Source organism: Giraffa tippelskirchi, chromosome 4, assembly GCF_054371585.1.
Source record: "Giraffa tippelskirchi isolate mGirTip1 chromosome 4, T2T-mGirTip1v1.2.pri, whole genome shotgun sequence".
NCBI classification, from domain to species: Eukaryota; Metazoa; Chordata; class Mammalia; order Artiodactyla; family Giraffidae; genus Giraffa; species Giraffa tippelskirchi.
The window spans coordinates 167,239,021-167,252,084 of record NC_137278.1 but is presented as its reverse complement, the minus strand read 5'-3'; the positions used below and the strand labels follow the sequence as shown (position 1 = coordinate 167,252,084).

Genomic DNA, 13,064 nt, shown 5'->3' with positions numbered 1-13,064 from the left:
ACGGTCTGTGTGCCCAAGCTACAGTGCTTCAATCAATGATGATATGATGATAATGATCATGGTTGCAGTGAAAGTGTTAACTGCCAACATTTACTGAGTGCTTGCCACATGCTAGGTACTGCCCTAAAATGTTTTATATAGACACCCTCTAACCTGAGATTACCTCCAGCATGTATGTGAACATCACGAGGCCAGAACTGAGAACAGTGCCTGATACTTGGTAGCTGCTCAAATGTTTGTTGGAAGGATGAATGGTACCCTCAGAGGTAGGTACTGTTATTACCTCCCTCTTTGAAAAGTGAGGAAACAGAGGCACTCAGAGATGAGTGACTTTCCAAAGGTTTCACCTCTGGTTAGAGGCAACTTTCAAACACAGTGGGACTCAAGCACCTGCCTTGCAACCTCTTCAGTACACTAGCTCTACACTGTGTACCAAGAGCAAGACACACATTGTCCCATTTAATCCCTTTGCATTATCCCCATTTTACAGATCTGGTAGCCAGAGCCCACCAGAGCCAACGTTTGACTTAAGGTCTGTCAGGCATCCCAACCCCATGTCCTCACCATAGCACCGCTTGACACTCCTAATCAGCATGCTCAAGTCCTTATGTGCACTTTTTAATTGAAGGTAAATGAGCATCCCCAGCCAGCATCTACATCATGGACATCATGGTAACCCTCTCAAGCAAGAATCTGCAGACTTGTCAACTGGTTGTAAGGAAAGAATAGTGCAGTACACAGTTGCCCCTGGTCCTTCTCAGACTGGCCCTTGGTCCAGCTCACTGTGTTCAGGGACTGATTTCCCAGCTGTCTGGAAGGAGCAGGGGTGAAACCCATGTGCCAGGCCATCTGCCTTCAGGCTTCCTCAATCCCCCTCATCCTGTCACTGCATCACTTAGTATGTTTCCTATGGTAAAACTCATCCATTTGGAAGGGCTTCCCAGGTAGCACTAGTGGTAAAGAACCTGCCTGCCAATGCAGGAGACATAAAAGACATGGATTCAACCCCTGGGTTGGGAAGATCCTCTGAAGAACATGGCAACCCACTCCAGTATTCTTGCCTAGAGAATCTCATGGACAGAGGAGCCTAGTGGGCTATAGTCCACGGGGTTGCAAAGAGTTAGACACGACTGAAATGATTTAGCATGCACGCAAGCAACCATTTGGAAATTACTTGTTTGACTTCTGATTTGCCATTAGCTCTAAGCTCCGTGTGGGAAGGGCAGTGTCTGTCTTATTCACTGCTCTCTGCTTAGCATCTAGCCCAGTGTTTGACCCAGGACAGGCATTCAGTAAGTACCAGGTGGCTTGACCTGAACTTCATTATGACTCCTTTCCTCTAGAAGAATACAATCAAAGATTCAAAGGGCAACATTCTGCCCCTAGCCTAAGAAAAGAAGAAGCATGTATGCGTGCTAAGTCGCTTCAGTCATGACTGACTCTGTGTGACCCTATGGACTGTAACCCGCCAGGCTCCTTTGTCCATGGGATTCTCCAGGCAAGAATCCTGGAGTGGGCTGCCGGGCCCTCCTCCAGGGAAGAAAACAAGAAGAGAAAGGCCCAACGGGTTCTTTCCAGGGGAGGCAGCAGTGACCTGCATGCCGCTCCAGCAGACGCTCAGCACCTGGTCCCAAAACAAGCAGTGGTGATTGTACGTTTCCTTATGAGTCTGGGTCACAGTTTCTTCCCCCACGGAAGCTGACGAGAGGAGAAGAGAGCTGAGTCCAATGCTGCTAGGAATGGTGAGCAGAACCAGGAAGCTGGATCACTCTGGGCTTCCACCTCTCTGTTTGGTCCTCCACAAACTTTGCTGGGCCCCTCCTTCACACCTGGCCCTTTGTGAGGCCCTGGGGGCATGACCATCAAGGATACATCTAGCATTGTTAGGGTGCTCACAGTCATGCTCTCCACTGCCTTCTAGAAGGAAAAACAGGACAGGGAGCACGACTGTAAAAACTTGGAATGGTCCTGGAACATCTGAAGCTTGCCCACATCTCATTATTTTTGTCTGCTCTGGCATGCACTAGTGCATAGTAGGGACACAGAGACGAGACCTGGGTTCCAGGTTCAGCTCTGCTACCTTGGGCACGGTTCACTGGCTCACGGAGGCTCAGTTTGCTCGTTTGTAATATGGGGGTGATAAGTGAATCTTCCCTCATGACACAGGACCTGGCATAAACTAGGCAGTCTATCAGCTGAATTATGATTTTAGTGACAATCTCTAACATTCTCAACAGGGGAAAGCAGGCTGGAGGCTGTTGCAGAGAAAGAAATATGAGCCTGAAAGGAGCTCTGGGGTCACCAGGAAATAAACTCGAGGGACATGGCCCAATGTTTCAGCTGCTCCATTTGCTTTTGAAAAGAGGTCTCTAACAGGAGCATCTTTGAGAACTCTGTTTATAAACATGACATACTTAGGTTGGAGGCAGAAAGTCTTCCTGCAAGACAACAGTGTTGAGGAGGTATAGCAGAAACCGAAGGGGCTGGGGGCTCTCAGGAGAGCTGGACCCTCTTCTCAGGGGAACCCCACTCTGCAGCTTCCCGAATGATGTCACTGTGAGGGTCTTGGGTCTTCCTCCTCTCAGAAGATGTAGCAGCCGCCATATCCCCTTCCTCCAGGATGGCCTCAGCACCAAGCTGCCTGAGAGCTAATGTGGACTCACCCTCTGTCCTCATGCTCACTTATCCCAGCCCCCTAACCCCTGAGGCCTAGGGCCAGCTGAACAAAGGAAGGAAGAAGTCAACAGACTCTGGTCTAGGGGATTCCCCAGGTAGAGGCTGTGATGGGCTGTTGAGGAAAAGCACAGATATGTTAAGGATGGTAGTGTTCTGTAGTCCTCCCATGTCCTCTGCTGCTAAGAACAGCAACCCGACCATATCAGGATATCTGGAGCAATAGTCTCCCAGTCTTTGTCCACAGGGTCCACAAGTTCACAGAAGTAAGTAACCATCCACTTCCTTCTTAGACATCTTCTGTGATTGACAGGTTCACCTGCCAATGGGTGGGCTGACTCCTGTGACTCTTCACGGAAAAGCAGGCAGCACATCCAGTTGCCTCCAGGCTGACGTGTGCCAAGAGAGGTGGTAAGCTTTGTTCCTCATTTGTTGATGCCACCCAGGGAACTGTAGCTGGCACCGAGGGTCCTGTGTGGGGCCTTCTGCCTGACGTTGTGTCCTGCCCGATATCCCAGAACCCATTTTCCCCAGCAACGTGGACCCACGTCCTTGTAAATCAACAGGGTCCTCCACTTGGGCTGACCCCTTTAGCAGGAACAACAGGAGGGATGGGATCCCAGGGAGAAGGACAGGGTGGGAGTGCCACTTTTTTACCAACATTTTCTTTTTAAACAAATAGAAAGACACACGCCCTGGTGGAGCATCTTACACTGGATGATGAGCTTCCGGTGCTCGTCACGAGTGTCCTCCATTGTGTAAAGGGTTTGCTTGGTAATGCTGTTGAGGTCCACGTTCCTCCAGTCTTCCAGCATTTGGAACGTGATGTCTGCACTGTGGATCACTGTTCGAGATGCCTAGAAATCCAATCCAATCAACTCATTAGCTCATGGATTGTTAGGTTCAAACCCTTCCCTTTAGTTCCTTTCAGTTCTTTTTAATGAATCTGCTCATGGTACTTCACAAAATGCTTTGAAATGCAAGAAAACTCAGAAGATGACTCTGTTACTCGGAAGATCTGTATACTGTTTTCTGTGGCTCTCCATGTCTCTGTTTATAAAAAACTACCCCACGGTTGCCTAGGCCAGAACAAACCTGCAATTCCCCACCCTTCCTCCCCCCACCCTCCTCCCCCCGCTTTGGTCTTGACCTGGTGGAACAGTGGGAAGAGGCCCAGAGATCTGTCAGCCTCCTGATGAGAGCTTGGGTGAGAGCTCTGTGTTTAAAAACCCACGTATCTAGTACTTGAGAATTGACAGGCTCAGATCTTGGAAAGGTCCCACTACCCTTGGGACTATGATAGATTTCAACCTCAGAAATGTTACAAGGTGTATTTTTCATCTAAATACATTCTGAAGCAGTTTATGGTCTAGGTTTCTGTTTTTGTTTTTCGGTTTTTATGCGACTATAATGACTAAAACAAAGATGAATAATTGAGATAGAAGAAAAGGAAAACTATACCTTACAGCTCAGTTGTTCATGTGTGAATGTGTGTGTGTGTTTAATCTGTGGCTTCCCCAGCAATCCTCATAGTAGAATTTAAATTTGAGAGCTGGAACAATAGTTGGAACTAGCAAGTTGGAACAATACTGATAAAAGCAAAAACATTTCCAGAATCATTTCCTTTCCTTGCATGTTTTCAAAAATGTCTTTAATAAAACAAGATTTCAAAGACACGTGGACCTTTTAAGTTTCCTAATGCTTGTGAATTTCCAATCAGATGTAAATACTGACAGCACCTTTTACATGTAGACTGTCCAAGCACAGGTAAAATCTTCCTCATATCACTGTAGAACACTTTGCAGGACACAGGCAGCCAGAAAATATGAATACATGAAAGGTGAGTTGGGTTGATTTCTAATGATAATGAGAACAACTGAATATGGAAATTTCAGATTCTGGATTCAAACATACTGAGTTCAAATCCTGACCTTGCTGCTGGCCAGCTGATTGATCTGAGGCAGGCAAGGAGACTAATTTCAGTTTCCTGACCTCTAAAATAGAGATATAATAGTATGCATCTCTTTAGGAGGGCCATTGTTGGATATTCCGTGGGGTAATGTTTGCAAGGTGCCCAGTTCAGGGAGTAAGAGCCCAGTAAATGGGCTTCTGTCATGCAGGTCGGTTCTCTCTGTTGGGAGGGCACTGACACCTCAGGGGCCTTTGCATTGACTGCTCCTGCTGCTGGAATGTTCTTCTCTCACCCTGCCCTGGCCTCCCTGCCATCATGTATGCTCCAAGTGAAGTGCAGCACCCATGCAAAGGCCCTTTCTAGCCACATCATTTGAATAGGATCTAAAATGCCCCTATATCCTTTATTTCCACTCACTTTCCTTCAAAACACTTATCACTTTTCATTATTTTGGTGTTTTGTTTTGTTTTTCCTGCTGAGGCCAAGTGTCTGGCATATAAGCATAAGTGTCTGGCACACACAGTAGGCACTCAAAGGATTTTGTGGGATGAATGGCTGAGATATGAACGTCAAGTTGCCCGCTTAGTATATCCAGAAGGGCCTGAATATTTGGCTCTTGGTTTTAAGTATCTAGGGGGCGGGGAGGGGGTGAGCTTTTGGTTAGATGTTGTTTAGTCTGACTTGCTTTGTGTATGTTTAGGAAAGCTCGCCGGGATCTTAGCTGAGATGTTACATGATGTTTCATCCCCAGCACTAATCCTGCTTCTTTGGCTGGTCCAGGAATGTGTCTGGTGGCTGTCCAGTGAAGATGGGAAAGGTAGCAATTGCTGATTAACTTATGTACTGTCTGTGTGGAAAGTGGAGAGAGTGTGTCTGTGTGTGCACATGAGCATGTAGGCTGTTGTGGGCATGCAAGTGGATGCTTTTACTACATGGTACATTAAACGGTCAAGCCTTTCCACACTTCCTAAATGTCCAGTTCTATGTCCTAAAACCATATCTATTTCCCTGATATGACCCTAAGATTGGCTCTTCCAAGCTAGGAAAAAGAATCAGAAGACAGTCACCCTCAGAAATATGACAATGTTTCTTTTTTTCCTTTTTTAAAGAATATCTCAAATCAATTAATTTTATACACACATTAAAATATTTTATATTTAATAAATATAAATATATTTAATACATGTATTTAATATATTTATTAAATATAAATATATTTATATATTTATATTTATTAAATATAAATATATTTAATAAATATAAATAAGCTACAAAGACAAAAATGACAATTCCCAAGACCCAATACCCATTATCAATATGACTTTCCATGAACTAGAATTTACCATCCTTAACAGCTGGAAATATTTGCTCCTATCAAATTGCTAATTTTGTTATTATAAAATTATTATTGTTTTTGTTGAAAAAGATACACATTTATGCAATATAAATTTAGCAGAAAACATTTAACAAGAAACTTTTGATCTTTATGTGTAGATGTTACATGTTTAGTGATATTAATGGAACCCTCAGGCTTATGTTGAGTCCATCCTAAAACCTTTTGATGGAAAGAGGTAGGATTTGAGAACTAACCCTGGCAGTGTTTATTTTGTTAATATTCATCTTATTTCCTGAATCCCACTCATCTGTGAGGCTCTACCCTATCCCAGAATAGTGCCTGGGAGTGGCCTCTGTGACAGCCTGAGTGTGGAGGGTCTCCCTCTGATCTCCAAATCACCTTTTGTGCCATTTTATTCCAGGGGCAAGGCTGGAACAGTGAGGGGTGTGTGTGTGTGGGGGGGTACTTTTATACTTTCTGGTTCCTGGCCTGGAGCCTTCCTTCAGGCCACTCCAACTAGAGACCCCCATCACCACCTCAACTTTGAGTAACCAGCACCAACCTGAAACCAACAGTGTAAGAGAGAGGTTACAGACCCGAACAGATAAACAAGGCAGACAGGTGACACTCATGAGTGAGGTGGGCCAAGCGTAAGAGAAAGTTGGAGTGATGATGAAGAAGCTCAGCCCACCCAGCTGCTTGCTACCATGGGGAAATTAGCTCTGGGGTGGCAGTTCTTAAAAGTTTTCTACAGAAAATGTGGGTGTTTAGTTGTCATCTCCTAGTTTCAACTGTTAGTGACTAAATGAAAAAATATTTTTGAACCTGTGCCAGGTGAACAAAAATAATGCCACACATCCGAGGGCCAGATTTGACCTGTAGCCACCAGTTTGTTCCCTCTGCTTTAAGCTCGTTCATATTTTAATGAATGTTAGTGGGCTGCCTTAATTGACTTAGATTTGCTTCCTTGAGGTGCAAAATGAACAGAAATGCAAACATTTATGCCTTCAGTTAGAACTACAGAACTATAGTGTGATCTTCTAATTTTTATTATATATACCTTTACTAGTTTTATTTTTTTTAGTAGTAAGTACATATCACTTCCATGCTAAAAAGAACAGAAATCTGGGGCAAAAACAAAATTGGGGTGATTCTGCACGCCGCCCCCCCAGGTTACATGTGGCAATGGTGAAGGCATTCTTGACTATCGCAATTGAAGTGGTACTTGGGGGTGGGTGGCCATACTGGCATCAAGTAAATAGAGGCCAAGGATGCTACTAAACATCTACAATACACAAAACAACTCCCCACAATAAAGAATCACCCAGCCCCAAAAGGCAACAGTGGCTGAGAAACCCTGATGTACTCAATCAAAACACGAACTTGTGGGCCTAGAGTATCTGAAGGGTTAATGGACAAATGACATCAGAAATTATTTCCTATGTTAGCTGAAACCATTTAGTGATTGGCTAAGATTTCAATTCCTTATCTGTAGAAATTCAAGATAATAGTGAGAGTGTACTAGTGTATTTTAAAAGACTTTTTTGATGTGGAACCATTTTTAAAGTCTCTATTGAATTTGTTACAATATTGCCTCTGTTTTATGTTTTGGTTTTTTGGTCATAAGGGATGTGAGACCGTAGCTCCCAAACCAGGGATATAACCTGGACCCCCTGCATTGGGGGGTGAAGTCTTAATCACTGGACTGCCAGAGAAGTCCCATGAGAGTATACTATTAAACAGCCACATCCTGACGGAGCCTCTCCAGAGTTTCCCGTGGATTTGCCCCTCAGTTGCAATGACTTAGCAGTAGTTAGAACGTATAACACAGGACAGCTACCTGGCAAAGGTGATTTAGTGATGTTTGCCGTCTCAGGATTTGGGAAAATCTTCTTGACACTGCAAGAAGAAAAGAGTGAGTGTGAAATACTTGCATGCTTTATGGTCTGACCTGGGATTTTCCGGAGGCGATTTTCAAAAGTAGCTTCCTTATTTGCCTAACTTTGTCTCATGGTCCAACACTATTTTCTATCACCCACTGATGAAACCCTGCATCTGCTCTTTTGTTCTCCCATTTGGACAACTATTTCCTAAGATGGCGATATTTGGGGTACATATTTCAAAGTTGCCTGCACTCCACACTGGCAGGTGTGAGAAATTGTGGCGTCAATCAACCGTGAGTAAAAGCAATTATTTACTTGTCTTTCATTTCGCTAATTGCAAGTTCAATCTCTTCTCCCCATAAATAATTGCAGGAATCGAGTGGAAGCTTTGAAGAAGGCCCTTTAAAAAGTAGTGTATCTACTAGGAAACCTTGATTGAGCAGGGTTGCTTCTAGGATGGAACCCTGGGTAGCACCTTGAATATGGCTTTGTATTCACAATCTGTTGTTTTCAACCAACGGTCTCCATGCCCTATTGGTGTGTTTTGATGACTGGGTCCTCTGCTAACATAACAGGCTGATGCTTTAAAGTGGGGTGATCTTATATCTGTAGATTTTGAAGCAACAAGCCACACGCCAGTCTGAGATCTTCGTCCTTACAGAGTCCTTTGGAGAGGTGTAAGTCTCTACTCCTTATAAGTTCTCCAAGTGCACCCCCAAGGCTCCCTGGGGAGAGCGGGTGCCTCCAGGTACCCACAGGTGGCAGGTGCAACAAACCTCCTGGCTTCAGACTTTCAACAGGTTTGTTTTGCCAGCATAATTAAAATAGGCACGGGGCATTCTTCTCATTAATTTCTGAACTGGTCAAGAAACAATCAGAAATTTCCCTGGGATTATTCCAATTTGTGCTCAGAGCCAGCTTGGTTGGAAAAATAGGGCGTGGGGTGGAGGCATGAGGGGTAGGTGGGTGGGGTGGGAGGACAGATGAACTTCTAATTTTCCAGGGCGATCAATCGTTAATCCTTCTCCTTAATTACTTTTTCTTTAACTTTGTGATGTGGAATTTAGTGCTCGTGAAAAGAAAAGAACTGAGAGCCGTGAAATAAAGCGGGCTTTATCAATAGGTGATGGGCACGGCAGGCGGCCTCAAAGGGAGTCTGAAAGGGCCCCCTTTGCCTGTGGAGAGAGGGTAATTTGATCTCCTTCATTTTTCTTGCTGGCACTTATTTCGGGCAAGAATGGCAAGCTGTATTCAAATGGGGCTCTAAGAAACATATATCTCAAAACTTTCTTTTGCTTAAAATCATTTCATCTTTACTTAATGGCACGTGAGACTTCCCACAAGTACGGAAACACTGAGCCAGGGAAACAGGCCCAGTTTTCTCAGGCAAAATGAATGCTAGGGGACTGGGTGCTGACGCTTGTCAGAGAAAGATCCACAGTCCCAATACCCTGTGAGAAGTATTAATTTTGCTTTCCCCTTAGGCAGAGAATTAAATATGTGGACCCCTGAAGCTGCTTTTTGTCTTCTGTTAGCCCCATTTTGTGGGCAAGAGCTTCGGGGAAATCTCAGTTTTAGGGTCAGAAAGATGTGAGTTCAACTTCTGGCCCCTAATTACCAGCTATGTGGCTGTGTAGCTTTGGGGAACTTTCTTTGCCTCTCTGAGCCTCATCACCAGAAGAGGGATATTGTTTTCTACATCAGTGAGTGAGGATTAACTAGAATAAAAACTGTGGCAGTGACAGCAGAAACGTGGACGTCAGACAGACAGACCTGCCTCTGCCGCTGACTCCGTCTCTGAGCCTGTCTCATTTTCTGTAAAGGAGAGGTGTGCCACCCATAATAAACATTTTGTAAGGATTAACTAAATTAATGCATGGAAAGTGCTAAGCATAGTACTCAGTGCTTTGTAGGCACCAGTAAATTGTTAGCTCTTATTGTTATTTTATTAACAACCTGTGTAAAATACTTGGTACTAAAATGTTACCCTCCCTTCCCCTCTGCTTCCAAACTTAGTACTTACATTCAAACTTGATGTTTCGCAAATTTTCTGGGAGGTCATGGAGGGCCACTTTTAGCCACTCATCCAGCTGCTTAGCAAACTTCCGGATCACCTGAGTTAAGCTAGAAAGAGAAATGATACATGGTAAGCACCTCGTGGGCTTCCCAGGTGGCTCAGTGGTTGAAGAATCCACCTGCCAATGCAGGAGATGTGGGTTCGATCCCTGGGTAGGGAAGATTTCCTGAAGAAGGAAGTGACAACCCACTCCAGCATTCTTGCCTGGGAAATCCCATGGACAGAGGAGCCTACAGTCCACGGGGCTGCAAAAGAGTCAGACTCAACTTAGCAACTAAACAACAACAGCAACAAAGGGCCTCAAGTGTTCCCTACAGTACAGGCCACAGTCCTCCCTGCAGGGCCCTACAGAGTCTTATGATCTCTGATGGTGTTTTGACTGCAACCATTAAGAGCCACTGAAAGCAGCAACCTTAGGGACGGGGCGGGCAGCCTAAGGCCCTGAGAAGAGCTAGTGGGTCTGAGAAGGGCGCAGACAGAGCATGCGGTGGTGCTCACACCAGTGGACAAGGAGACACACGTACACAGGTGTGGGGAAAAGCCCACTGCAAGGCTTGGTGGCGTCCAGAACTCTCTGCGAGTAAGACTCCATCCTTCACAGTTTGGAAGAGGCTTGTGCGAAGGGTGTTGAGAGTGGGTTGTGGGCCTGAGAGCACCACTTGCAATTTGCAGTCTCTTCTTCGGGCTGCCCAGTCTTGTCCAAGCCCCTCAGCAGGGCAGGAACCCCATCTACCACTTACTGCCACGCCTGCACACCCAGCTGGGGCTTGGGCTTGCTCAGATGCTTCCTCTTGGCAGGAACTGGGAAGCAACCGTGCATTTTTAAACCAACAAAAACAATCCTGACACAGACCTTGAAACCGTGTCCTATTTGGAAAGTCAAGGTCTCTTTAGGGGCAGGAGGAGGGAGGGGGGTTAGAGGGGTGAAGGGTTGAGGGGGCGGTTGGTTGCAATATGAGATGGGAATCTGCAGTTGAGGAGACACTGAGCACCATTTACAGGCTCTTGCCATCAAAAGAATTCACTCTTCACCCTGGGTTCGGCGTCCTCTGTGGGGTCCTCCTTAGCCATGCCGGCCACAGGGACTCCTCCCTCTGTTGACCACCCACACCATCCTTGCCTCCCACCACCACCACCTACCTGCCCTCATTCAGTCTCCCTCTGATTCGTCCCTCAAACTGGAAAGTCCTCTGTTTCTCTGCTCGCTCACTCTTTCCTTTTCTGTGATTTACTCCAACCTTCTCGGTGCCCCTCACGCTTCCAATCCCCCAACATCCCCCCCCTCCACCAGCAGGTGGCATCACCTCCTACTTCTCAGGGAAAACAAATCCCCAAAGAAGTCAGCCTTCCTGATGGAATCAAGGAGCCAGCCCCATCTCTTCCCCTCCTGCCTTCTCAGGAACCTTCTGTTTCTGACTGCCCCTTCTCTTGATTATTCACATTTTCCTCTCTCTCCATCATTCCTCTTGGTGTTTTAATGTGTTCAAGAATCTCATCTTAAAAACAAAAACCCCTCTTCTTTCATCACTCTGTCTCCTCAAGCTACTACCCTCTTTCTTCCACTTCTCAGACATACTTCTTCAGTTGTTCAGACTCTTGTCTCTTCTTCTTCACCTCCTATTTACTCCTCACTTCACTCCTGTCCCTCCACCTACCCACAGCTCCCACCTAGGCAGCAACCTCCATCCATGACACAACCCCCATGGATTCGTTCTGATTCGTGTTGTTTGACATCTGACAGCATTCAGTTCTGTGAGCCCTTCCTCCTTTCGGAAACCTTTGCTTCCCTTGGTATCTGTGACACCTCCATCTTCTCCTCAGTCACAAAGCTTAGTCCCCTCTATTTGGCCATTATGTCTTTGAGTTCTTCCAAGTCTAGTCCTTAGCCTTCTCTTATCATGCTGTATTCCTTCCCTGGATAGTTTCTCCATGCCTGCAGCTTCAGTCACCGTCTACACTCGCTTTCATATCTTCAGAGCAGATGACTTCAGAACTCCAGACCAACTGCACGAGGACACCGCCATTTCAAAGCCCTCAAAGATTCATCAAATTAAACACATTCAAACAGAATTCATCATTTCCCCATCAGACCTCGTTCTTTTCTTGTGTTCTCTATTTCAGTGGGCACTCTACTCTCTGTTAAGTTTTGCTTTTAACACTTTTATTACAAAAAACTTTAAACCTCCAAATACCCACGACCCAGCATCAATAATTAGAGACATTTTGCTGGTTTGATTTATAACATGCTACTCTCTCTTTTCTAGAGTGTTTTAAGCAAATTCAAGATGTTGTATCATTTCACCCCTAAAAACAGAGTATGCATTTCTAACTGATAAGTTTTAAATATGTATATATATATTCAATATGTATGTACACGCAAACACAAACACTTAAAACCACCATGCCACTGTGTTGACAACAAGAGGAAAATTCTACAAAAGAAAGTAAGTATGAGGAGCTAGCCTATCAAATATTAAAATATATTTAAAAGCACAGAGCTTAAAGATAGCGTGACCCTGAAACATGAATATGCGTGGGTGCGTACTAAGTTGCTTCAGTCGTGTCCAGCTCTTTGTGCCTCCATAGACTATAGACTCTGCCCATGGGATTCCCCAGGCAAGAACACTGGAGTGGGTTGCCATGCCCTCCTCCAGGAGGTCTTCCCAACCCAGAAATTGAACTCGTGTTTCTTTTGTCTCCTGCATTGGCAGCTGCGTTCTTTACCAGTAGCGCCACCTGGGAAGCATAGAACAGCAATATAAATGTATAGGCTAGGAAATCTAGAAATAGTACCAATATGTATAACATTTACTACATAAAATAGGAGGCACCTTAAATCTGTGAAGGAAAGATAGAATAATTAACATATGTATTGGGATAAGAAGAACTGCTGGGGAAAAAAAGGCATACTTTACATCTTACACAAGGATGAATTATAAATTGAATAAAAGTTCAAAGGTACACAATTAAATCATAAGTTTTGTGGGATAAGCCATGGGAAAATTGTAATTGGAGTGGGGAAGAGGTCTAAAACAATGATACAAAATCCAGAAGCCATAAAAACAAGGGCTGATAAATTCAACTACGCAAATACATTTTCTGTATGGCAAAAACAAAAGAACAAAATGAGAAAATATTAGCAACTCTTATTACAGATAAATGGTTAATATCCCTAAAAAATAA

At 44.7% G+C, this 13,064-nt stretch overlaps 1 protein-coding gene across 25 annotated transcripts in view; it reads right to left on the bottom strand.

The window, feature by feature from the left end:
* RFX4 (regulatory factor X4) overlaps window positions 1-13,064 on the bottom strand; it is a 169,526-nt gene that overhangs the window by 43,887 nt on the left and 112,575 nt on the right. For all 25 annotated transcript variants that reach the window (XM_081591311.1, XM_081591304.1, XM_081591306.1 and 22 more), the window contains 3 exons: window positions 9,828-9,928; window positions 7,762-7,820; window positions 3,386-3,530 (listed from right to left, as the gene is read on the bottom strand). In XM_081591311.1, the coding sequence (XP_081447437.1) occupies window positions 3,386-3,530; window positions 7,762-7,820; window positions 9,828-9,928 (305 nt within the window). The remainder of the gene's footprint in view (window positions 1-3,385; window positions 3,531-7,761; window positions 7,821-9,827; window positions 9,929-13,064) is intronic.